The sequence below is a fragment of the Malus domestica genome, chromosome 06 (genome assembly GCF_042453785.1).
Source record: "Malus domestica chromosome 06, GDT2T_hap1".
NCBI classification, from domain to species: domain Eukaryota; kingdom Viridiplantae; phylum Streptophyta; class Magnoliopsida; order Rosales; family Rosaceae; genus Malus; species Malus domestica.
The window spans coordinates 6705359-6731536 of NC_091666.1; the positions used below are offsets into that span (position 1 = coordinate 6705359).

The 26178-nt window shown below is 39.9% G+C and overlaps 2 protein-coding genes across 2 annotated transcripts; one reads left to right on the forward strand and one right to left on the reverse strand.

Moving 5' to 3' along the window:
• Positions 1 to 757: 757 nt before the first annotated feature.
• LOC139196747 (uncharacterized) lies at positions 758 to 1528 on the reverse strand. The gene has a single exon (XM_070823086.1). It carries the CDS (start codon positions 1526 to 1528, stop codon positions 758 to 760), a length of 771 nt encoding a protein of 256 aa, XP_070679187.1.
• Positions 1529 to 12954: 11426 nt separating this feature from the next.
• On the forward strand, positions 12955 to 21162 carry LOC139196748 (uncharacterized). Its single transcript, XM_070823087.1, has 6 exons — positions 12955 to 13413; positions 13488 to 13766; positions 13934 to 16365; positions 20503 to 20601; positions 20888 to 20984; positions 21127 to 21162. Exons 1-6 carry the CDS (start codon positions 12955 to 12957, stop codon positions 21160 to 21162), a joined length of 3402 nt encoding a protein of 1133 aa, XP_070679188.1.
• Positions 21163 to 26178: the final 5016 nt, after the last annotated feature.

Sequence of the window (26178 nt, forward strand, 5' to 3'; positions counted from 1 at the left end):
AAAGAATAATGAGATCATGCAACGACTTTAGAAAACAACAAATCACAGATTATTAACTCTCCAAATAAACGTTTAGGCTCAAGTCTCTCAGGGTTGTAGCGTTAGTTTGAGTTCCTTCCTTCAAGCATGTTACAAAAACTGATTTTTTTTCCTTTTGTGATTACATGTGAATTTGTAAACTATAACTATAACCAAGCATAAACCAAAGAGTATATCAAACTTCCATCCATGTTTGTAACTTTCTTTAACAGTCATACAATTAAAAACCAAATCCTCATCATTGTGTTGGAAGGTACCCTAAGACACAAACACACAAAAACAATTGTAAAACGACTCTTTTTTTTAATTTTTTTCAAAACTTTTTCTCATTTTTTCTTGAATTTTCGTATTTCCTTTTAAAGCCACATAAAGACACATCAAAACACACTAAAAACACTCAAAACATTGAAAAACAACCTTTGAAATGTTAGGTGGTAAAATCCTACGAATTTTGCAACAAAAACACTTTGTTTACCCCCCCCCCCCACACTTAAACCAAACATTGTCCTCAATGTTTCAAACATAGACTCACACAAAAACAAGCAAATAACACAACTAGAAAACATGACAAATATGGCAAAGTAAAAGCAATAAAGAGTAGGGTGTAGGAACGCAAATCTAATTATGATGCTAGAGCTTTCTAGGTCTTCCTTATTTGCATGGGTTGCCTCCCAAGAAGCGCTTGCTTTAACGTCTTCCAGCCGGACGATACCTCCAGTTAAGCTTGAATAGGCCCCACGGCATGTAGGGGTACATTCTCCACGACATGCTCCTCAAACGCTTCGTAATAAGGCTTCAAACGATGCCCATTCACCTTGAATTCTTGTTGTGTCTTCAAACTTTGTATTTGGACTGCACCATGAGGAAAAACATTAGTAACAACAAACGGACCAATCCATTTGGAACGCAACTTACCCGAAAACAAACGAAGACGGGAATTGAATAGTAACACTTTCTGCCCTATAAAGAACGTCTTGCTACAAATCATCTTGTCATGGAATGCCTTCGTCCGCTCCTTGTAAATACGAGCATTCTCATAAGCTTCATTCCTAATTTCCTCAAGCTCATTCAATTGAAGCTTTCTATGAAGACCTGCGGCATCAATGTCCATATTGAAAGTTTTGACGGCCCAATGGGAACGATGCTCTAACTCAACGGGACGATGACATGGTTTCCCATAGATAAGCCGAAATGGTGACATCCCAATTGGTGTTTTGTAGGCGGTACGATATGCCCACAATGCATCATTCAAACGCAAGCTCCAATCCTTCCTCGTTGGCCCAACAGTCTTCTCTAAAATCTGCTTGATTTCCCGATTCGAAACCTCAGCTTGCTTACTTGTTTGAGGATGATAAGGGGTTGAAACCTTATGCATGACATTATACTTCTTGAGCAACGCCTTAATGGTTCGATTGCAGAAATGAGACCCTCCATCACTAATGAGTACTCTTGGCATTCCAAACTTTTGCTTCCACCCATTTCGACGCATAATCAACCGCAAGTAAAATATAATTGAAACCATGAGATGAAGGAAAAGGTCCCATAAAATCAATGCCCCAAACATAAAAAATTTCGACACTAAAGATGGGAGTTTGCGGCATTTGTTCTTTGGGACCTATATTGCCCAATCTTTGACATCTATCACAAGTCATGCAAAACGTTCTAGCATCTTTAAAGATTGTAGGCCAATAAAAACCACATTCTAACACCTTGAATGTTGTCCTTTGGGTGCCAAAATGTCCCCCACATGCATAAGTGTGACAAAAGGTTAAAATTGAATTAAACTCAGAATGATGCACACACCTACGTAAAATCTGATTAGGGAAATATTTCCACAAATAAGGATCATCCCAAACATAAAAACGTGCATCCTTTTTCAATTTATCACCTTAGTGCTTGTTTAGGGTGCTTGGAACTTGTTTAGTAACCAAATAATTAACTAAATCGGCATACCATGGCACACTTACCTCAATGGTCAACAACTACTCATCCAGGAATGTCTCTGGGATAGGCACGGCATCCTCCTCATGCACCAAACGGCTTAAATGGTCAGCCACCACATTTTCACTTCCTTTCTTGTCCCGGATTTCCACGTCAAACTCTTGGAGAAGTAACATCCACCGAATAAGCCTTGGCTTGGCCTCCTTTTTTGTGAGCAAATACTTCAAAGCTGCATGGTCAGTGTAAATAATAACTTTAGTACCAAGTAAATATGAACGAAATTTATCTAAAGCAAATACAACAGCAAGAAGTTCTTTTTCAGTGGTGGAATAATTCAATTGTACATCATTCAAGGTCCGGGATGCATAATAGATAACGTGTGGCTGCTTGTCCTTCCTTTGTCCCAAAACAGCTCCTAATGCATAATCGGAAGCATCACACATAAGCTCGAAAGGTTGGCTCCAATCTGGTGGCATAATGATGGGGGCCGAAGTTAGCATCTCTTTGAGGTGTTTGAATGCTTACTCACACTCCTCGTTGAACTCAAAGGGCACATCCTTTTGGAGAAGTCGGCATAGGGGTGTGGAAATCTTTGAAAAATCCTTGATAAATTGCCTATAAAATCCTGCATGTCCAAGAAAAGAACGAACCTCTCTAACTGAAGTAGGAGAGGGTAAGTAGCGTACAAGATCTATTTTTTATTTATCAACCTCAATTCCCCTTTCAGAAATGATATGCCCTAAAACTATGCCTTGTTTTACCATAAAGTGACACTTTTCCCAATTTAAAACAAGGTTAGTTTCAACGCATCGTTCTAAGATTAATGTGAGATTTTCCAAACAACCATCAAACGAATCACCAAAGATGCTAAAATCATCCATGAATACCTCAATAATCTTCTCTACAAAATCTGAAAAGATACTTACCATGTATCTTTGAAAAGTGGCAGGGGCATTGCATAAACCGAATGGCATGCGACGATAAGCAAAAGTACCAAAAGGGCATGTGAAAGTGGTATTTTCTTGGTCTTCCGAAGCTATGACAATCTGATTATATCCTGAATAACCATCAAGAAAACAATAAAAAGCATGACCGGCTAACCTTTTAAGCATTTGATCAATGAACGGCAACAAGAACTGGTCCTTCCTTGTGGTGTTGTTTAGCTTCCTATAATCAATGCATACTCTCCAACCTGTTTGGATACGGGTAGGCACAAGCTCATTCTCAGCATTCTTCACCACAGTGACTCCGGACTTCTTTGGAACAACTTGAACCGGTGAAACCCAACGGCTATCCGAAATTGGATAAATCACTCCACAATCGAGAAGTTTGATAATCTCCTTCACTACTTCCATCATTGGAGAGTTGAGTCGGCGCTGAGCCTCTCGAGTTGGTTTAGCCCCCTCCTCAAGAAATATGCGATGCATGCATGTTGTAGGACTAATCCCCTTAATATTGGCTAATGTCCATCCAATGGCTGTTTTGTGCTCTTTCAACACCCGAATCAATTTTTCCTCCTTTATTGCCGTGAGTGATGAAGAGATAATGACAGGCAACGTCTCCTCATCTCCCAAAAATACGTACTTTAAATGATCTGGCAACGGTTTAAGCTCAAGAACAGGGGCCTGAATCACAGAAGGTAACAAAGTATTAGTTGAAACGGAAATTGGAATTGGGTTAGAGGGCTTACCACGATGTTGTGGCAATGATTCAAAGGCTGCCACAATCTCGGCCTGTGCTACATTGGGTACGGCCAGATTGGGTTTCAACCCAATTCCTTGTGCAATTGTTATTTCAAGGGGATCGTCTTCCAACAAGTCAAGAAATTCCTGTGCCAATGCATCAAATGCATCAATAGAAAAACAAGAATGATCATCTTTAGGAAATTTAATAGCTTCAGAAATGTTAAAATTAATAATCTCCCCATCAAATTCCATTGTTAAAGTCCCCTTGAACACATCGATCTTGGTGCGTGCTGTTTTCATGAAGGGCCTCCCAAGTAGGATCGGCAATGGAGTGACATTGGGTGAATCCTCCATCTCTAACACATAGAAATCTGCTGGGAATATCAAGTTATCCACCTGCACCAAGACATTTTCCAAAACACCTTTCGAATATGCCTTAGAACGATCGGCTAATTGAATTATAACACCATCGTTTTTAAGCTCGCCTAAGTTCATAGATGCATAAATTGAATAAGGCATGACATTAATTGAAGCTCTTAAGTCTAACATAGCATGTTCAAACTTAGTTTTGCCAATAACACAAGGAATTGTAAAACTACCCCGATCTTTGCATTTAGGGGGTAATTTCCTTTGCAAAACAGTGGATACATTCTCACTTACTTGGACAACCTCTTTGTTCGAAATTCTTCTCCTTGTGGTACAAAGTTCTTTAAAAAACTTAGCATACCTTGGAACTTGCTTAATTGCATCAAGAATAGGTATATTGACTTACACTTTCCGAAACGTCTATAGAATGTCTTTCTCGTTCTCTTCCTTCTTTGATTGCTTAAACCTGCTAGGAAAGGGTGCATTTAATGGAATAGAACTAGAACATTTTGAATTAGGACTTACCTTGGCTAAATTTGATGGTTTAGGGGTGGAAGATGGCTGCGGCAAGGGTTGCTCCACCCTTGCCGTGGGTGTAGCTTGTGTTTCCTCTTCAAACAGCAACCTTTCATCCTCTTTTTGACTTGATTTGGATGCTTGGGGGTCGGTTCCAACTTGCTTCCCACTCCTTAATATAATTGTTTTGGCAGTTTCGAATCCTCCATTCGGGTTTGCAATGGTTGAACTAGGGAGTCTACCTTGGTCTCGAAACTGTCATACAAACTCTGCAATCTGCCCAATTTGCTTCTCCAAGTGATCCACCCTTTTGTCTTGGTTTTGCATTGCTTTGGTTTGATTATCTTGCCCCTGAGACAAAGTGGTGAGTAATTTAAGAATTGTATCATTCTCTAAGGACATACCTGAGCTTGTTTGGGCAGGTTGTGTTTGGTATTGATTTGGTATGAATGGCTTTTGAAACACCCCAGGTGGTGTTTGCCGAAATCCCCTTTGTTGGGCATGTTGTTGTGCTTCTCTCCATTTGAAATTTGGACGATCTCTCCAACCCGGATTGTATGTGTTGGAGTATGGATCATTGCGTGGCTGATTTTGGCTCCCAAAACCCACGACATTTGTAGATTCCCACCCTCCATTCTCAATCAATTGAAAGCATTGGTCATTAAGATGTCCTTGCATAGAACACACACCACAAACACTTGGTCCTTGTAGCTTCATCCCTTCGTCCATCTGAGACACAATGGAAGTGAGGTTAGTTAATTGTGATTGAATGTCGGACATAGAACTTACCTCATTAACTTGCTACTGTGGAAGGTCTCTTTGTCCAAGGCCTTCGTATTGTTGTGCATTCAATGCTCGATTGGCAATTAGGGTCTTTGCGGCAATTGGTGTTTTGTCAACCAATGCACCTCCCGCCAAAGCATCAAGCATTTGTCGCTCAATTGGAAGAAGTCCTTCGTAAAAGTATTAAAGTAGAAGTTCTTCTTTCATTTGATGTTGAGGGCACGAGGCGACAAGAGGCTTTTGAAACACCCAAGGTGGTGTTTGCCGAAATCCCCCTTATTGGGAATGTTGTTGTGGTTCTCTCCATTTGAAATTTGGATGATTTCTCCAACCCGGATTGTATGTGTTGGAGTATGGATCGTTACGTGGCTAATTTTGGCTCCCAAAACCCACGACATTTGCAGATTCCCACCCTCCATTCTCAATCAATTGAGGGCATTGGTCATTAAGATGTCCTTGCATAGAACACACACCACAAACATTTGGTCCTTGTAGCTTCATCCCTTCGGCCACCTGAGACACAATGGAAGTGAGGTTAGTTAATTGTGATTGAATGTCGGACGTAGAACTTACCTCATTAATTTGATGTCGTGGAAGGTCTCTTTGTCTAATGCCTTCGTATTGTTGTGTATTCAATGCTCGATTGGCAATTAGGGTCTTTGCGGCAATTGGTGTTTTGTCAACCAATGCATCTCTCGCCAAAGCATCAAGCATTTGTCGCTCAATTGGAAGAAGTCCTTCATAAAAGTATTGAAGTAGAAGTTCTATGTTGATGGCACGAGGCGACAAGAGCCTTAAAACGCTCATAGTATGCGGGAAAGGATTCTCTTTGGCTTTGTTGAATGCCACTAATCTTCTTCCTCAAGAGAATGACTCTCGAAGTGGGGAAGAACTTTTCTAAAAACGCCATATTCATGCTTTCCTAAGACGTGACCGTTCCGGGTGCCAATTCATATAGCCAATCCTTAGCCTTTTCCAAAAGAGAGAATGGAAAGGCTTTCATCTTTAAAATGTTCCCATCGACATTAATGGGTGTCATGCTCGAACCAACCACCTCGAACTCCTTAAGATGCTTGTTTGGATCTTCCATAGACAGCCCATGGTATTTAGGAATGTGATGCAACAAGCTTGACTTCAATTCAAACTCATCGGTCTTACCTTGGGCAGCCCTGGGGTATTGAATGCAAAGGGGTGTGGCATTGGCTAACCCCGAGGCCGAGAGCTCCTTTATTGTACGGTTGTCCACTGCCATCACTTCTTCTTCTTCTTCTTCTTCTTCTTCTTCTTCAAATTCAGATTCGGCCTCTGAACTTGAACTAGGTTCGCTAGGATCTGGATGCCTCCTCTTTCTTCTTCTCAAATCTCGTTCAAAATCATCGTTAAAGTCCAAGATATGTTCACGAACCAGTTGAGAACTCCGAGTCATAAACTAGTACCTAAACAAAGAAAACAAAACAAAATCAGAAACTAGAAAAACACACAGCAAACACAAGGGATTAGCAAGTTTGCTAATCCCCGGCAACGGCGCCAAAATTTGATGTGAAAATTATGTTGACACACAAATTAAACTCTATTGATGACAATTGTAGTATTAAGCAAGTAGGGATCGTTCTAAATCAGAGATTAACTAGGGATGCTAATCAGCACAAATAAGACTCAAAAACACTAAACTAGATTCTATAGACTCAAAACTAACTCAAAACACTCAAAACAACAAGAAACAATCCACAAAGACTCAATTCTAGACATAACAAGTGATTTGGATGAAAATAGAACTTAAAAGACTCAAACAACTAAAAGAAAACAGATTTTGACTCTAAAAACAAGACTTAATGAATGGGGATTTTGTTTTGACGAAATTGAAAGTTAAAAAAGAAACTTTAAAAACAAACTTAACAAAAATGATTTTGGATGAAAAAGAATGGTGAAAAGCTAGTTAGAGGGATCCTTCTCCACACATGATATATGCATATGAATCGATTTCCAATTATTCTTTCGACCAACCATGGATGACAATGTCCCAAATTAATTGTATTGAACTAATTAATTCTCAGATTTCCCTAGATTCATTGAATTGAATGGATAACGCATCACAACCAAGTTATTCTTTATCAAGTTCCCTAACTATGGAATACGCATGATAGAAACACTCAACAAAGATCATTAAGTTCAATGGAAACTATAAACATTGACGAGGCATTCATAACTATGAAAAGCATGTTACTCAAGCCTAGGATTTACTTAACACAATCGTGACTAACGACTTTTACTACTCATGAATATAAGTTCATAACGATTAGGTGAAATTCCCTTATACTTTAGCATCAAATTCATGCATGCAAACTAAGTATGCATCCTCAATTAACACACAAGAACACATTCTTAATAAAACAGATAAGTAAACCACATCCACGATTCATGAAACAATAATTGGATGAAATCAATTCATATAAAACATATAATCATGGCTTCGAATTCACCTCTAACTATAAAGAAATTAGTTCCTTATGTTCGCAAATAAACAAAGATAACTTGAATTAAACATTGAAACAAAAGATGGAAAACACCTAGAAATGCTCCAACACTCCCAAAGGCTTGGGCATAGGCATGGTACCAAGTAGCTCTTCCTTTCTCCTTCCTTGCAATCTGCAGCACAATGAGGGTGAATGTGTTTGAGGGATGTATGAATGTAGAATTGTATGGTAGAGAGTGGTGAATGATTTGTGCGGCAAGGGTTGGTATTTATAGGCTGGAATTCATGTCAAAATCCCTAAGGATTTGGATAGGTTTTTGAAATTAAAATGGGATAAGGATTGTGAAACCAAAACCCAAGTGGAATGGGTTAAATCAATCAGAAAACCAAAAGGGATTAGGTCAATAAGGTGCGGCACTAATTCCTACAAGGAAAGGGATACATTTGGCCTAAATCAAGAGGGAAAATGATTGAGATTTTAGGTTCTAGAGCTTCTAGAAAAGGGGAAAAAGGCCAGATTTTTAGATGCTTCTAAAAAAGATGTTTTAGCACCAATTTAGGGGTTAAGGGTTCTAGAATCTGAAATATATAGTTTAAATACATAATTATCCCTTAGAAATAGCTAGAATCAAGGCACAAATTGATTTGGATAAGATAGGATAAGATAAGGTTAGGTTAGGCAAGGATAAGATAAGGTTGGATAAGGTTTTGGATAATGTTCCTTCTTTTGAGCTGATTTCTTATCTTCCTTGACTTGGATTTATTTCTTCACTCTTTTCAGCACATTCCTAGCCTCTTGAATTTCAAATTCGTCCATCTATCTTGCTCCATTCATAAGCTATCCATTTGGTGCCCAAAACTGCCTCAAAATGCTCCAAATTGCACTTTCTTTCCAACTTTGTCATATGGACCTATAAACACACAAAAATAGCTTAAAACACAATAATAAACATAAACAAACTATGAAAATGCAAGAAAACAAGCTAACTAAGTCACATAAATATGCTCCTATCACTTCTGCAAATAAGGACTAGCACCTACTTGTCTAAAAGTTCATCATAACCGGATTTGGAAAGATTGCTGACAGAGTGTGGTGTTGCCATCAGGTGAATTTCATAATTTCCGTAGTTAATGTGTAAGTGTATTGGAATGCAAAAAAAAAATATTAAAGGGTGAAACGGCTGACCTATTAGATTAACGAGTTGAGTTCGGATGACCCGTTAGCTTAACGGATCGGATTGAACCCGACCCGTTTACAGGTCTAGCTACTGCACACACACACACACACACACATATATATATATATGCTACATGATTGATATTTGATTAGTTCTAACAATCTAGATGAGAGTTCAAGCATAGTTATTTGGATTTCAATTTCAGGCTGAATTTACTAGTCTAGATTATCTTTCTCGTCTTTTTCTAGTTCTGGTTTTAATCATGTTTTTTTTTTATGGATTGCTCCCTTTCTAATGTTGGCACTTCTTTGTACTTGCGTCTAGGCGCCTTTTGCTTTTTGATGAAATGAATCTTGACAAAAAAAATAAAGGGAACTTTAATGAAAAGGGCTTGGGCCAACAAATATTTAACCAAAAACCATTCCAAAATGTTATTTAACCAAAAAGACTCAAAGTTTAATAAAAAAAATCATCCAAAACTATTGTCCACAAGTCAAATTTACAAGCCCAACCCACTACAAATCTACACTTCCGTTAATACCCCTAAATGATTTGATATTGTCTTGACTCTTCACCAACCTTAACCCAGCACGAAGCCGCCATAATATCTTTCTGTCTTCCTATCAAATCGAATTCCCCGATTTCAAAAACAACCAAATCAAAGTTCAAATCAAAGTTGAAAAAAGAAACATTTATCGGAACAAAGTCATCGAAACAAGTTCAAAGAAGTTTAATGGCAGAAACTAGCGAAAAAGTGTCTGGAAAAAAAAAACCCAAAACATAAAACTATTTCTGGATAACCAAAACATAACACTGTTTCTGGAAAAAAAAATCAGATACAATGTTTGTTTTGTTTATGCACAAACAAACACTGTATCTGAAAAGAAAAGAACCAAAATCCAAAAATAGTGACTTAAATTCTAAAAACAATGACTTAAATTTCAAAAACAGTGACTTAAATTCCAGAAACAGTGACTTAGTTTCAGAAACAATCTATGTTTTAACATTTGACTGTTTCTTTTCTTTCGTGCATCAGTTGATTATATTTAAGAAACATGGTACTTATTTTGCTTTGAATCCAAATACAATGAATTTCACTATTTCTTTTCTAGCTTACATTTAAGAAACAGTGTGTCTATTTCATTTGAATCCATAAACATTGACTTAGATTTCAGAAACAGTAACTTAGATTCTAGAAACAGTGACTTAGATTTCAGAAACAATGTTACTTAAAATCCAGAAACAATTTATTTTTACAGTTCAGAAACAGTGACCTGTCGTTTTTACTGAATAGCATGCAGATCTCAAATTTATTTTCTAGAGAAACAAACGATGAACTCTACTGACAATGAAAAATTGAAAAACAGTACCTCGAATACATTATGAATGATAACGACGATCACATTTCAACGAAATAATACAAAATATAAATTAAATAGTATGATGATCTATATTTTTGTTTCAAAGAAAAATGAGAAGGACTGCAAAACAACGATGAACTCCATTAACGACGAAAATTTGGAACTCATCCTAAAAAAGTTAGGGGTAAAATCGACAAATCATAATTTATTATAGTTGGGTCATTTTTAGTTAGACTACTTTAATATGGGCTTTGAACTAATCATTAAACAAAACTTATAACATGGTTTTTTATTATAACTAAAATTTTTCAAGCACTTTTCATTAGTTTTCCTAAAAATGAAACTTACTTTATGTGGAAATATGAAAAAAAAGAGGCAAAAGGAAGAAAACAATGAAAAACAAAATATGGTAAAATGAAATAAAATGTAAGTAGTTTGTTACTCAATTGATTAAGAGCATTCACCCAAGCAACCAAAGTCTATGTTCGAAATCTCTCTCATAATTTAATATAAATTATCCTTTTATTTGTCAACAAAAACAAAATAGAAAATGGCACAAGTAGCCCCCCATACTCAAAGAGTGACAAATGCGCACATCCCTAATAATGAAAGGGTATTTCAGAAATTTTGCTATATGTTTTGTTATTGTTTGGATCAAAACTTGAAACTTTGGGCTCAAGAAAGGAGCTAGCCCAAAAGGAGGCCCGAAGGGAAAGACAGCCGAAGCCCCAGTCAAAGCCCAGAAGGCAGAAAAGGCCTTTTCTGACTTGATACAGCTCATGAAGACCACTTGCTTACCTACCCAAAGGCCAAGTGGTATAGACTGACCAGCTACACAACCCATAAAAGTACTTTATGATGGCAGTACATGTAAAAAAGCTGATGAGTCATCACCCTTCAAACCGCATTCGGGCAAGGTTGCTGCTACAGGAGACCAAGCCGAGTTGTCTATATAAGAAGAAAGAGAAACCAGGAATAAAGACACTCAAACAAACAAACAAAAGCACAAACTCTGCCCAAAGCCAGATTTTCCTTCAAAATGAAGCTGTAGTCAGCCCAAGCATTCATCCCTCGCGGGATAAACCTTTACTCGAACCCTTGTAATAGCTCTGCTACCTTGTTCAACCTTGCTGTAGTATCGATTCATCTTTTGTAAATCTCTCTCCCTCTCTGAAGCTTTCATACCCTTGATAAACCACAAAGATAGGAACCTGCAAGACGACCAAGCTTGCCCGAAGAGTCTTGCCCGAAGAGTCTTGCCCGACGAGACTTGCCCGACAAAGCCCGATAGTGAAGCAGAAGCCCGACAGCAGCCCTCAACCGGCGCCAACCTCCCGGGGAGCTGTGTGCTCGTCGGCCAGGAAACATCCCCGACGGAAATTCCTGATGCGAACATAGTTTTGGCACGCCCAGTGGGACTCCCTATTTGATCAGAAGATATATGTCAAAATGCCAGAAGATTTGCAAACTACGTTACTACAAATGTTACAAAGATTGGAGAAAGCTTCCACAGGCTCTAGAAAAGAAACCAACCTGGTTCATCCCGAGGGAAAGAGACTTAAAACTAGCCCGCCTGAAGAGTTGGTGGTAGACAAACATGTGGTTCCCTTTTCAGAAGCCCCCGTAAATATGATCAATGTGGCATGGGTTGAAAAGGGAAAAGAAAGAATCACAAGGGAACCTGAGGAAGAAAGATTGACTGAAAAACCTACTGGAGGGGTGATTAAATCGCCCGAATATCCAAAAGCAGCCATAATCAAGGGGATGGTTATGTGTAGTAAGTGCCAATGCGAGTGTGAGCTCGAAATTCCCCCGGCTGGAGTCCTCATTGATCATGAACTGATCAGGAGGAAGGAAGAGGATGAAAGGAGGAAAGCCCATGAAAAGATCAAGCAGGCTACGAAAAAAGACACTTCCCGAAGCGTTTTTCAACGATTAGGAGGTGATTCCCAACCCAAAGCTTTGTCAGAAGTATTTTGAAACCATGAGGCTTCTGAAGAGGCAGAAGATATGGAGGCCAAAATACGGAGGGTATAGATCATCTTCAATATGGCCAGATGGGAAGGGAAATCGAAAGGATGGATGGGATAACAAATCATGTCATAAAAGAAAAACCTGCCCACCTCGGGCGAAAATGGTATGTAGTCGGAAAGAACGGACAACCTACCAAACAAATGGGAGCCTCCATGGTCAGGAGAGTTCAAAGGCAGCACAAAGCCTACATGAACTCCCTGAAGACCCCTGCAACATCCGAAGCCTCCAAAAATAAAAAATTGGAGAAAACATCATCTGGGGGAAATAGTCAGCTCCACTGGAGAAGTAAAAAAGAGGTGGAAAAGGCCAATAGCAAGACAGAAGGCGAGGGGAATCACGGGCCGTAGAGCCAGCACCCTGGGAAGTATCGGATCTTGAGGAGAGCTCAAGAAGATCTGGTCATGGTGCCAACCTCCGGGTGGAAGCCAGAGCCTATTTTCGTTGGAGCTGTTTCATCTGAAAGGAGACCACCTTCTCTGTCCTTGGTGGATCCTTTTGGTGAAGTTCCAAGGCAAAGGCTGTATACAGGCATGAATCAATAGGAAGGGGCACCAGAACCACTACTTCCAGCCGATGCAATGGCCTGGTTGGACGAATTCATGGACCAGGTTGGAGGCAATAAAGAAGATCTGCCCGAGCCTAGTAATTTTCATAACAACATGGCGTATATATTATCCGCCATGTTTGGTGCCAGACCTGATCAGCCCGCTACTATGGAAGATGATTACTTGACAACTGAGCCAATGATGGCACATGTCAATGTGGAGGTAGTCGAAGAGGGAGAAGCGGGTAAGGCTGAATCCACTGAAGCGTCCAAAGATAGCCCTTTCAGGATTTACACAGACAAAATGGTGTTTAGCCGCCCGAACCGCTCGTTGGCCAATCATCTGAAGCCCATATATGTTGCTGCTCATTTGGAATGTGTGCCCTTCAAAAGAATTCTAATTGATGAGGGAGCAGCTGTTAATGTGTTACCAGCCAAGCAAATGAGGAAAATGGGAAGAGGCACGGATGATCTTATTCCCACAGACCTCACGGTCTCTAGCTTCTCAGGCGCTATCACAAAACTCATGGGATATTGCCTTTAGAAGTGGATTTGGGATCTAAACAGATTATGCTGGCATTCTTTGTGGTGGACTGCACTTCCACTTATGGGGCCTTACTCGGAAGAGATTGGATCCATCAAAGCCTGGCCATACCCTCCACTCTTCATCAACAAGTGGTTGTTTACCATGAAGCGGGCATAGAAGGACCAGGTTTTTGGGAGATGGTAGAGGCCGAATCATGGCCATTTCTCCCCACAGCCAACGTTGTAGAAGCAAGTTTCTACAACCCCAACGTAGGAAACTTGAAGTGTTCAGGAGCTGACGAGAACGGTTGCCCTACCAAGGTGACGGCCCAAAAGCTTTTGGAACAAGGAATGTTCCTTACTAGAGAGGAGTGGGATAGACCTTGTATCCTCCCAAATCCCCTACACCATCAATGACTGAACAAAAGAAGAAAGATCAGGTAACGGCAGTCAGATCCCTGATTAAAAGACTGTTGGTATATGAGAAGGGAAGAAGACAAGAAAGGGAGCTCTTGGACAAAGAAGAGCAGAAATGGCAGGTGGGAACTTCAACCAGCCAACATGAAAGCAAGGAGGAATCTTGCAGAGAAGAATTGAAAAGGGCCATTCAAATGGCCGAGTGCATTTATGACCTAGATGGGCCAGATGACTTGCCCGAGAGCCTGGAGTTGGTCGAATTTCTGTGTGCAGAACCTGATAAGCCACCACCAGAAGTCCAGGATCCTCTGGAAACTATTGATCTAGGAACGGAGGAGGATCCGAGACCAATACAAATTAGTGGTTTATTGGGGGTTGATGATCGAGCGAAGATTATCTGTCTTTTGCAAGAGTTCAAAGACTGTTTTGCTTGGCATTATACTGAGATGCCAGGTTTAGATTCAGCCTTGGTAGAACATAGAATGCCCATCAAAGAGGGATACAAACCTGTTAAGCAAACACCACGAAGGATGTCAAAGGAGATAGAAGAAAAGGTCAAAGAAAAGATTGAAAGGCTAGTAAAAGCTGGCTTTATCAAACCAGCCAAGTATGTGGAGTGGTTAGCCAACATTGTACCCGTTTTAAAAGCTGTAACAAAAGTAGTACGATGTTGTGTGGATTACAGAAATATTAATGGCGCTACACCAAAAGATGAATATCCCATGCCCATGGCCGATTTATCCATAGATGCGGTAGCGAAACATAAAGTCCTATCTTTTATGGATGGGAATGCCGGGTATAATCAGATAAAGATGGCTCCAGAAGATATACACAAAACAGCTTTTAGGTGTCCCGGTCATGTGGGGGCATATGAATATCTGGTCATGCCATTCGGGCTCAAGAACACTGGTGCAACTTACCAGAGAGCAATGAATGCCATCTTTCACGATCTGATTGGCCAAAACATGGAAGTATACATCGATGACATAGTCGTGAAGTCCAAGACAGAAGAACAGCATCTGGAAGATCTCAGACAGACATTAGCAAGAATGAGGATCCACAAATTGAAGATGAATCCAAAGAAGTGTGCATTTGGAGTAAGAGCAGGCAACTTCTTGGGATTCCTGGTGCATCAAAGAGGTGTAGAAGTGGATAAGAACAAATCTCGGGCAATAATGGAGTCACCTTCACCCACCAACAAGGTGCAACTCCAGAGGTTACTAGGCAAAATTAACTTCTTGAGGAGATTCATTGCTAATTTAGCAGGCAAGATCCAGCCGCTGACTCCTTTACTAAGACTAAAAGATAAAGAGAGCTTCGAATGGGGACCACCGCACCAACAGGCCTTTGACAGCATCAAGGCCTATTTGACGTCTCCACCGGTGTTGGTGCCACCTCAAAGGGGAAAACCCTTGAAGTTGTATATTTCTGCCTCTGAAAAGTCAATCGGGAGTTCGCTAGCCCAAAATAATGAAGGCGGGAAGGAACAGGCAGTGTACTACCTCAGTAGAATTCTGACCGAGGTAGAGACAAGGTATTCCCCGGTAGAGAGATTATGCTTGACTTTATATTTCACTGCCAGTAAATTAAGGCATTACATGTTACCTTGTCATGTACACATCATCGCCAAGACAGATGTGATAAAGTACATGCTGTCAAAGCCAATGCTCACAGGAAGGATTGGGAAATGGATTCTAGCATTATCAGAATTCAGTTTTCAGTACGTACCCCAAAGGGCAGTAAAAGGCCAAGCAATTGCTGACTTCCTGGCCGAGCACCAAGAATCTCAAAGTGAGGTAATCAATATCCCAGGAAGCCTGGAGGTTACTAGCATTTGGATCCTGCCAAGAAAAGATATTTCGAGCAAAGAAGACTGGGTCCAGCAAGAGATAAGAAGAGTAGCTGGTCTCTGGATCACTCATTGGAAGTTGTATTTCGATGGATCCCACACTCAGAAGGCTTCAGGAGCGGGAATTGTAATTGTAAACACTCAGGGAGTTTATCATTATTATTCATTTCTCCTGGACTACCAAGGAAATACTAATAATCGGGCAGAGTATGAGGCCTTAATTATTGGTCTGGAAATCTTGATGGATCTGGGGGCAGTAGAGGTAGAAGTCTTTGGGGATTCAGAGTTGGTAATAAACCAGTTAAATGGGGAGTTCACGTGCAGACATATTACCATGGCAGGGTATTACTTGGCAGCTACGCAATTATTGAGTTTCTGGGATTCTGAGATATCGGTCAATCATATTCCCAGGGGATCCAACTTAGCGGCCAACGAGATGGCACAACTAGCCTCAGGAGTGCCAATACAGGAGAGAAGATATGGGGTAGATGTCGAGGTCCAAAAGAGATACCTTCCTTCCATCTTAGAAAGGGGATTCAGTCTAGATGTAATGGTGCTAGAAGCCGAGATAGAAGATTGGAGGTCACCTATCATTCATCATTTGAAGGATCCATCTTCGCCTACAAGCAAGAAGGATAGACAACAAGCAACTAAGTATGTCTTATGGGCGAAGAACTTGCTAAGAAAAACTCCAGATGGGTTACTGTTGAAATGCTTGGGTGATGTGAAAAATAAGTTAACACACAAAATTAAACCCTATTTTTATCAATTGTAGTAAAGTATGTAAGTAGGGATCGTTCTAGGCCGGGGATTAGGAGGGATTGCTAAATCACTTGGAAACTGACTTGAAAACGTAAAAACAAAGTTTAAAACACTAACTAGACTCAAAGAATGCAAAACTATACTTTAAAACACTAAAACAAGCCAAAAGACTCAAAACAGCCCCTAAACACTCAAAACTACCTTAAACACACAATCTGGGCAGTTTTGGGACTCTAACACAAACTTGGACGAATTTTGGTTTTCTAATGAACTAAAACACTTAAAAACATAATCTAAGACAAGTTCTAATTAATATGACTCAAAAAGATAAGATAGGGTTGATTTTGGACGAAAATAATTAAATTAAGACAAGAACAAAGTAGACAAATTCTTAGACAAATTTAAGTGAATCAAAATAGATTGTAAAATGAATTTGAATGAAACTTATGGATGGAAGGCTAGCTAGGAGGTTCTTCTCCACACATGTCACACTTGCATACAAAACGATTTCCAGTTGCTTTTCGATAAGCTATGAATACTCAACGCCCCAAATTAACCGTGAATTGCACTAATTAACCCTCAGTTTTTCCACAAGTTATTGGGTTGGATGATTGCATACGACAACCCAAAACATTCCCTACAAGTTCCCTACATGAATTGCATAATAGAGATACAAGCAAGAATCATTAAGTTCTATGAAAAACATAAGCATTGACGAGGCACTCGTTACTATGATTTGCATGAAACTTATGCCAAGAATTTACTTAACGTGATTGTGACTAGCAACCTTCACTACTTGTGAATATAAGTTCATAACGATTAGGTGAAACTCCCTTATATTCTAGCGTTAAATTCATGCATGGAAATTAAGCGTGCACTCTCAACCAACATACACAAATCATTTCTTATACGATCGGATAAGTAAATTGAATTCACAACTTATGAATCACAACTGGATGTAATCAAATCATATTGCAAGTATGAACATGGTTTCGAATCACCCCCTAACTAAGAGGGATTTAGTTCCTCATACTCACAAAGCAAAGATACATAAAATTAGACATTAAAATCAAAGGAAAGAAAACACCTAAAATGCTCCAACTTGGGTAGCAAGTGCATCCAAGAATTCTCCTTTGCTTGCTTGCGGCAGATTGCTTTGTGGACGAATTTTTGGGTAGTTTTATGATGTAGAATGGATGGGGAATGGTATGGAAAGGTTTAGGGTAAGTGTGGAGGAGTGTTTGAGGGTTGAAGGGTGGTGGAGAACTAGGCAAAGAGGGTGGAAGAAGGTGGAGTGGCTGTTATGTTTTCTAGGCACTAGAATGGTGTTTTTGGGGTGTTTTGCTACCTAGAAGTTGTATGGACGAATTTTCTGTGATGAATGGTGAATATGAGAGTGTGAACCCTTTGCCAAGGGGTGTAAACATGTATATATAGGCCCCAAAAACCTTAGAGAATCAGGTTAGGCTAGGGAGAATGCACGGCAAAGAGTGTATGTGGTGTGCAATGGTCCAAGGGTGAAAATGAAGTGATGATGCAAAGTGTGAAGGGTAAAATGGAGTGGTCTTGAAGCTAGGGAGCATGAATGATTGTGTACATTGCATAGAGATGGAAAGGGAGGTGAAAATGTGTCAATAAATGGGTCAAAGGTGCAGCAACATGTGGTACACAAGGCATGGGATTCCAAATGTGAATGATGGAGCATCAATTGGTGCATGTTATGGTTGTGAAAGTTGTATAAAATTTTGTGGGTGAAGGGAACAAGAGGTATCAAGCAATTAAGTGTAATAATTAAATGAATTGAAGCATGAAATCAGAAATTATGTAGGGGACAAGAGTGATCAAGCATGGCATGGGAATCCAAAGGGAATTCTATGTTGTTTTGCATGGCAATGAAGGCAAGTTGGAGTGACAAATTTTTGGGCTGAGTTCTTCATCTTTTGGACCATAATTCTTCACATTCTTGGCCTCTTTAGTTCTCAAATTCGTCCATCCACTTTGGCCCAAATATGTGACATGCATTCCAAGCTCTATTTTGCTCCAAAATGCTCCAAAATGCATCTTCTTGCCTACTTTGTCCATAAAATCTGAAAACACACGAAAATGACTTTAAACATTAAAATAACTAAGGAAACACGACATAAATGCACAAGAACAAGCCAACTAAGTCGCATAAATATGCTCCTATCAAATTCCCCCACACTTAGCTTTTGCTAGTCCTCGAGCAAAACAAAGAGATAAAACGAAACAAAGTAAATAAAACACAACCTAAACCTTCCAACATTTGCCTCAGGGATTTCCAATGCACATGACATGTTAAAAATCATTATCCCCACAGATTTGAGTCATCTTCACACTTAAGCACGTACTTAATCATAGTCACCACTTACTTGTTCACAATTAATCGATTAAAATAATGTTTTTGATGTAGTAACATGCCTTAGAGAAATCACTCAATTCCTTACAAGATATGCACTCAATTTTCACTCAGATTTTCTAACTACACACCCTATACTAGTTATATGTGAGAAGATTGATGTAGATATGAAAACGAACGCTCACATATATGTATCACAAAGAAAGCAATTTCTGGAGTTAATAAGCATGTTTAGATATGATCTCATGAATGGAATGCTACTACTTAGATGCGAGAACCAGTGACACCATATGCTCATATCAATTTCAAACTCCACATATTGAAACACATGACACTCAAGATGAAGTTAAGGGTTGTAACGGGGCTTGGGGTGGTGGCTAACAAATGAAGGATAAAGAGAACAATCGTTCTTAAAGCAATAGCAAGTGAAGTAATGAAATTGAAACTTAGAATTCACTTAGATTGCAGAAATCAGCTTTTAGACACGAAAGGAAAATTCAAGCAATATTTAGGGCCGAATTCTATGTTTTGGACTCTTTCTTCAACAAGCAGCACTTTAAAACTCTTTTTCGCATATTTTTCAACTCTTTTTTTTTTTTTCAACTCTTCTTTTCTTTTCAACAAGCATTATAACTCACACTTCTCCCACACTTGTTTTCTGCCATACATTAATCAAAAGAAATTCAATTTGAATCATGCTTTACTATGCTTCAAGAACAAGGGTATGGATGGTCCTAAACTAGGCTAGGTAAGGATAATGTGGTTTAACAAAGAATGTAGGCTATCAAGGCTCAATGGGGTTAACTTAAACATATAACGATATGGGATACATGGCAGTTTGGCTTTGGTGGTGGTAACTACACAACTTCATCTTGAATATGTGTTATGCAAATCAATATCATGCTTTGAATGAAATGGGCATGAGTTCTAGCATTTGGAACTAAATGATGAAACGCCTTCTAAGTAGTAACCAAGCAAAGAAAAATGAGATCATGCAACGACTTTAGAAAACAATAATGCACAGATTATCAACTCTCCAAATAACGTTTAGGCTCAAGTCTCACAAGGTTGTAGCGTTAGTTTGAGTTCTTTCCTTCAAGCATGTTACAAAAACTAATTTTTTCTTTTATGATTACATGTGATTTCATAAGTTATAACCACAACCACGCATAAATAAAGAGTAAATCAAACTTTCATCCATGTTTATAACTCTCTTTAACAGTCATGCAATTACAAACCGAATCCTCATCATTGTGTTGGAAGGTACCCTAAGACACAAATAAGCACACAAAAACAACTCTTTTTGGGATTTTCAAAAACAATTATTTCAAATTTTTATGAATTTTCGGATTTTTATGTCAAAACACACTGAAACACTCCAAAACAGCTTAGAAATACTTAAAACAACAAGGAACAACACTAGAAGTAATGGGTGATAAATTTCTACGAATTTCATGCAAAACAATGGTTACCCCCCCACACTTAAATCAAACATTGTCCTCAATGTTTCAAGCATATACTCACACCAAAAACAAGCAAATAACAAACGACAAATAAACATGACAAATATGGCAAAGTAAAAACCAGACAGAGTAGAGTTTAAGAACGCAAATCTGGTTTTGGAGATAGTTGATCTTGTTGACTTTCCACAGCTTTGATCTTGAACTGGTTTGGAATTCTGAGCGGGGAACATCAGAGTGCAGTCTGCATTCTTCTCTGCTTGTTTCTTCTGCACGGCGGGCAGGCACGAGGTAAAGGTGTTGGTCTGTTTCTTTCTTCAATCTTCCCAAGTGCCCACCTCTTGCTCTCTTTCTCCTTGTCCTTAGTTGAGGATGAATTAGCACGTTGTCTCCACATGCTTCGAGGTATCATCTTCACTTCCCTTATAAGTGAGAGACAAAGCGAAAGCATAAGATGATGAGTACTCGAGAGCAAGAGCTGGCTGGAGAAAGGACAGGGAGAAAGCATGATATGAGATACTCTTGCTCTCCACCCTTATGATATGAAATACTTGTGCTCTGGATGGGTTGTTTGCAGGGGTATCCCAGGGGATGAAAAATACAGAGTGACTCAAGAGGGTTTGTTAGAAAGCCATTTCAGAGAGGATGAAGGGTTAAGTGAGGCTGAAAGTTGGGTGAGACTGCTTCACTTTGAAGTTCAACATTTATAGAATTTTCTTAATGGCTGGGAAGGCATTGTTTCATTACTCGTGTCGGCAAGCCTGGGATAATTTAATAGTAATTTTCGACAGATTATGCGTGATTTACGCAACGCAGATGTGCAAATTGACAGATGCTGACACGTCTCGATAAAGCAGAGGCCTCTTTAATATTCGGAATTTACGCTTCGAGTTCTGAGCTTCGTTGAGGGCAGAGATTGCATGTGACAAGTGCTGACGAGGCTGAGAGAGACAGATGGTTGGAATCGGTGCTTCGACAGATTGCCCGTGATTTTCGCAAAGCTGAGTTACGTGTGATGGGTGCTGACGATGCTGAGACAGTTAACACTCTTCGATATCTGGAATTGGTGGTTTGTGAGCACGCCCAGCTTTTGAGAAAACTGGCGCCTCTTCGATCTCTGAATGGCTTCTTCGATTTCTGAGCTCACCTCTTCAATCTCTGAAATCCCATCGCGTGCTGATTTTTATAGAGGTATGCAGGACGTTCAAAGCACTCTTGAATTTCTGTCTGTAAAAACTCCCGTTTTGCACTTTTACTATCTTGATTTGTCCGATCTCCTCTTTCTTTAACACCTCTGAAAAATGTCTGGCCCTTCCGACCGTCGTTTTGACTTGAACCTTGGTGAAGAAGCAGCCCCTCTTTCTCCAGACAACATATGGCGTCCGTCCTTCATATCCCCTACTGGTCCTCTCACCGTTGAGGATTCGGTGATGAAAAATGACATGACCGCTGCGGTGGTGGCCCGGAACCTTGTCACCCCCAGAGATAACAAACTGCTCGTTAGACGATCTGATGAATTGGCGGTTAAGGAGTCTCTGGCTCTTAGCGTGCAGTGTGCGGGTTTTGTGTCCAACATGGCCCAACGCCTATTTGCTCGAACCCGTCACGTTGAATCGTTGGTGGCTGAAATACAGAGTCTCAAAGAGGAGATTAGAGGACTCAAGCATGAAAATAAACAATTGCACAAGCTTGCACACAATTATGCCACAAACATGAAGAGGAAAATTGACCAGCTGCAGGAAACTGATGGTCAGATTTTACTTGATCACCGGAGGTTTGTGGGTTTGTTCCAACAGCATCTGCCTTCGTCTTCTGGGGTGGCACCGCGTAGTGAAGCTCCAACTGATCAATCTCCGATACCTCCTCCTTCCGTGGCCCCACCGACTGCTGAGACTTCGCCGACTACTGCGACCTCTCCCAAGCAGCCTTTGTGAAGGCTTCCTCTTGTATTATGCTATGTTTCTTTATTTCCCAGTTTCCTGTTCATTTCCATGAAGTTTAATGTTAAAATCCTTTACATATTTGTTAATGTTTCAAAATAGAAAGTCATAACCAAAAATAATTAAACAAGTAATAAAATTGACAATCAAGCAGAATAAATGGGTTGCCTCCCTTAAAGCGCTTGCTTTAACGTCTTCCAGCCGGACGATGAACACCTTAATCAACCTTCATGGGAACCCACGGCATAGTGGGTTGTCTCCTCCACATCTTGTTCTACAAAGCTCTCGTACATTGCATCCTTGAACGGAAATGGATAGTGATGTTTGTTGATGGGTGCGTTGTGTTGCCTAAGGTTCACGTTCCTGTGCCCACCGTCGGAGATCTGCTTGGGTATCTGCACCAAAGAAGGGAACCACCTATCAACTTTAATGGGAATTGGATTTGGATTAGGTGGCTTACCTATGTGATGTGATGAAGTGGCAGCAATGTGAACATTTTTCCCCATGGTGCTTTCGGCCAATTTGAGCATTGTGAGGGCAATGGTTGTATGGTCCTTGTACTCTACTCCAATTCCCTCGTCTTGCATGGTTGTTGATGCATCCTTTGTGCTTGATGCTGAACGGTCCAGTCCTATCTTTTCAATTTTATCAATGGCACAACAAGAATGAACAACATTAGGAGTCTCAATGGATTCAGAAATTTTAAAACTAATCATGTCACCACCAAATGCCATAGTGACTAATCCTTTGGCCACATCAATCTTCGTTTGAGCCGTTTTCATGAATGGCCTTCCAAGGAGGATGGGCAATGAAGGGGCATGGTTTGATTCATCCATTTCGAGGACATAGAAATCTACCGGGAAGATTAAATGATCAACCTGCACTAAAACGTCTTCCAAAACTCCCTTTGGATAAGCGTTAGATCTATCGGCCAATTGTATGATTACACCATCATTTTTCAATGCTCCTAAGTTCATAGATGCATAAATGGAATATGGCATAACATTTATAGAAACACCTAAATCAAGCATGGCAGATTTGAAACGGGTATTACCAATGACACACGGAATTGTAAAACTCCCCGGATCTTTGCATTTGGGGGGTAGTTTATGTTGCAAGATGGCGGAGACATTCTCACTTACATGTACCACCTCTTTCTCCCGGACACGTTTCTTTGTTGTACAAAGCTTCTTTAAGCACTTGGCATACTTCGGGATTTGCTTTATGGCATCAAGGAGGGGAATGTTGACATGCACCTTTCTAAATGTCTCTAGAACATCTTTTTCCTCCTCTTCGTTCTTTGATTGCAAAAATCTGCTAGGAAAGGGGACATTCAAAGGAAAAACATTAGTCTGAATTGAATTTAACACATTCTTACCCTTATTGGACATATTTGAAGGTTTAGGGGCCATGGACACTTGCGGCATAGGTGTGTCCATCCTTGCCGTGGGTGGGCTTGATTCCTCATCTTCCATTTGCAACATTTCATCCTCTTTAGGACCTGTTTTTGATGAAGAACCTACCCCAACCTCCTTACCACTTCTTAGGGTGATTGCTTTGGCTGATTCAAACCCTCCCTTTGGATTTGGAATGGTAGAACTAGGGAGCCTTCCTTGGTCTCTAATATGCCCAACAACCTCGGCAATCTGTCCCATTTGTTTCTCTAGTTGGTCCACCCTTTTGTTTTGATTTTCCTGCCCATTAGTCAAAGTGGTTAGTAACTTAACAAGTGTATCATTATCCAAAGCATTACTTGAAGTATTTGGGGCAGATTGTGGTTGGAACTGAGGGGGTGCGTATGGTTTGTTGTAGAAGCCCGGGGGTTGTTGCCTAAAGCCTCCTTGTGGTTGGGCTTGTTGTGGCTCTCTCCATTTGAAGTTTGGATGGTCTCTCCACCCCGGATTATACGTGTTGGAATATGGATCATGTCTTGGCTGATTTTGGCTTTGAAACCCAATGGCATTAGCACTCTCCCATCCACCATTCTCAATGAGTTGAGGACACTTTTCGGATGTATGTCCTTGGATAGAACATACGCCACACACCATGGGTCCTTGAATCTTCATTCCCTCAGCCATCTGTGAAACAAGAGAAGTAAGATTAGCTAACTGAGATTGAATATTGGAAGTGGAACTTACCTCATGCACTTGTTGCCGTGGGGGTCCTCTTTGGCCTACACCCTCGTATTGTTGAGCGTTCAATGCTCGATTAGCAATCAAGATTTTTGCAGCCATGGGCGTTTTGTCTACCAATGCTCCACCCGCCGAGGCATCGAGCATTTGACGTTCTAGTGGTAGGAGCCCTTCGTAGAAGTATTGCAAAAGCAATTCCTCCTTCATCTGATGTTGTGGACAAGAAGCAACAAGTGATTTAAATTGTTCATAATATGTAGGAAAAGACTCACCTTCATCTTGTTGAATTCCACTTATTTTTTTACGAAGAAGAATGATGCGAGAAGTTGGGAAAAACTTCTTCAAAAACGCCCTCTTCATACTCTCCCAAGATGTAACTGTACCGGGAGCCAACTCGTATAACCAATCCTTGGCTTTGTCCATTAAAGAGAATGGAAAAGCCTTCATCTTTAAAATACTTCCGTCAACGGTAACCGGAGTCATACTTGAGCACACCACTTCAAATTCTTTCAAATGTTTGTTCGGATCCTCCATGGACAGCCCATGGAACTTTGGAATGTGGTGGAGCAAACTTGACTTTAACTCGAACTCTTCGGTTTTACCTTTAGCAGCCATGGGATATTGGATACACAATGGTGCGGCATTATCTAAACCCGAGGCGGCAAGCTCCTTGAGCGTACGGTTGTCCATGGCTATACCTTGCTCTTCTCCACCCACTTGTGTCGTGGGCTTCTCTTCAACCTCAACTTCTTGCTCTTCTAATTCAGGCTCAGGACTAGGAGGATTAGACTCTTGCAATTTCTTTTTCCTTCTCAAAGTCCTCTCAAAATGTAAACAAAGTGTTTTTTGTGTCAAAATTCGTAGGATTTTACCACCTAACATTTCAAAGGTTGTTTTTCATTGTTTTTAAGTGTTTTTAGAATGTTTTGATGTGTTTTTATGTGGCTTTACCAGAAAATCCGAAAATTCAAGAAAAAAAATAGAAAAAGTTTTGAAAAAACCCAAAAAGAGTTGTTTTAAAGTTGTTTTTGTGTGTTTGTGTCATAGAGTACCTTCCAACACAATGATGAGGATTTGGTTTTTAATTGCATGACCGTTAAAGAAAGTTATAAACATGGATGGACGTTTGATTTACTCTTTGGTTTATGCTTGGTCATCGTTGTTGTTTACGAATTCACATGTAATCACAAAGGAAAAGAAAAAAAAATTTAGTTTTTGTAACATGCTTGAAGGAATGAACTCAAACTAACGCTACAACCCTGTGAGACTTGAGCCTAAACATTCTTTGGAGAGTTAATAATCTGTGAATTTGTTGTTTTCTAAAGTCGTTGCATGATCTCATCATTCTTTGCTTGGTTGCTACTTAGAAGGCGTGTCATCATTATAGATCCAAATATTAGAACTCATACCCATTTCATTCAAAGCATAAAAATTGATTAGCATAACTAACAAGATGAAGTTGTTTAGTAGTTATCACCAGAGCCAAAAAGCCTTCAACCCATGTATTTGTTTTTGTAGGATCAGCCCCTTTGAGCCTTATTTAGCCTATTTTTGTTGTTAGCCACATTATCCTTACCTAGCCTAGATTAGGACTATCCATACCCTTGTTCTTAAAGGATAATAAAGCATGACTTAGAGGGAATTCCTTTTGATCAATGTTGTGCAGAAAACTAAGTGTGGGGGAAGGGAAAGTTTGTGTGCCAAAAGAAGTAAGGAGGGCACGGGTTAGACAAAGAAAAAACAAAAGAAAAAAAAAATCGTAGAAAAAGAAAGAAAAAAAGAAAAAAGTATGAAAA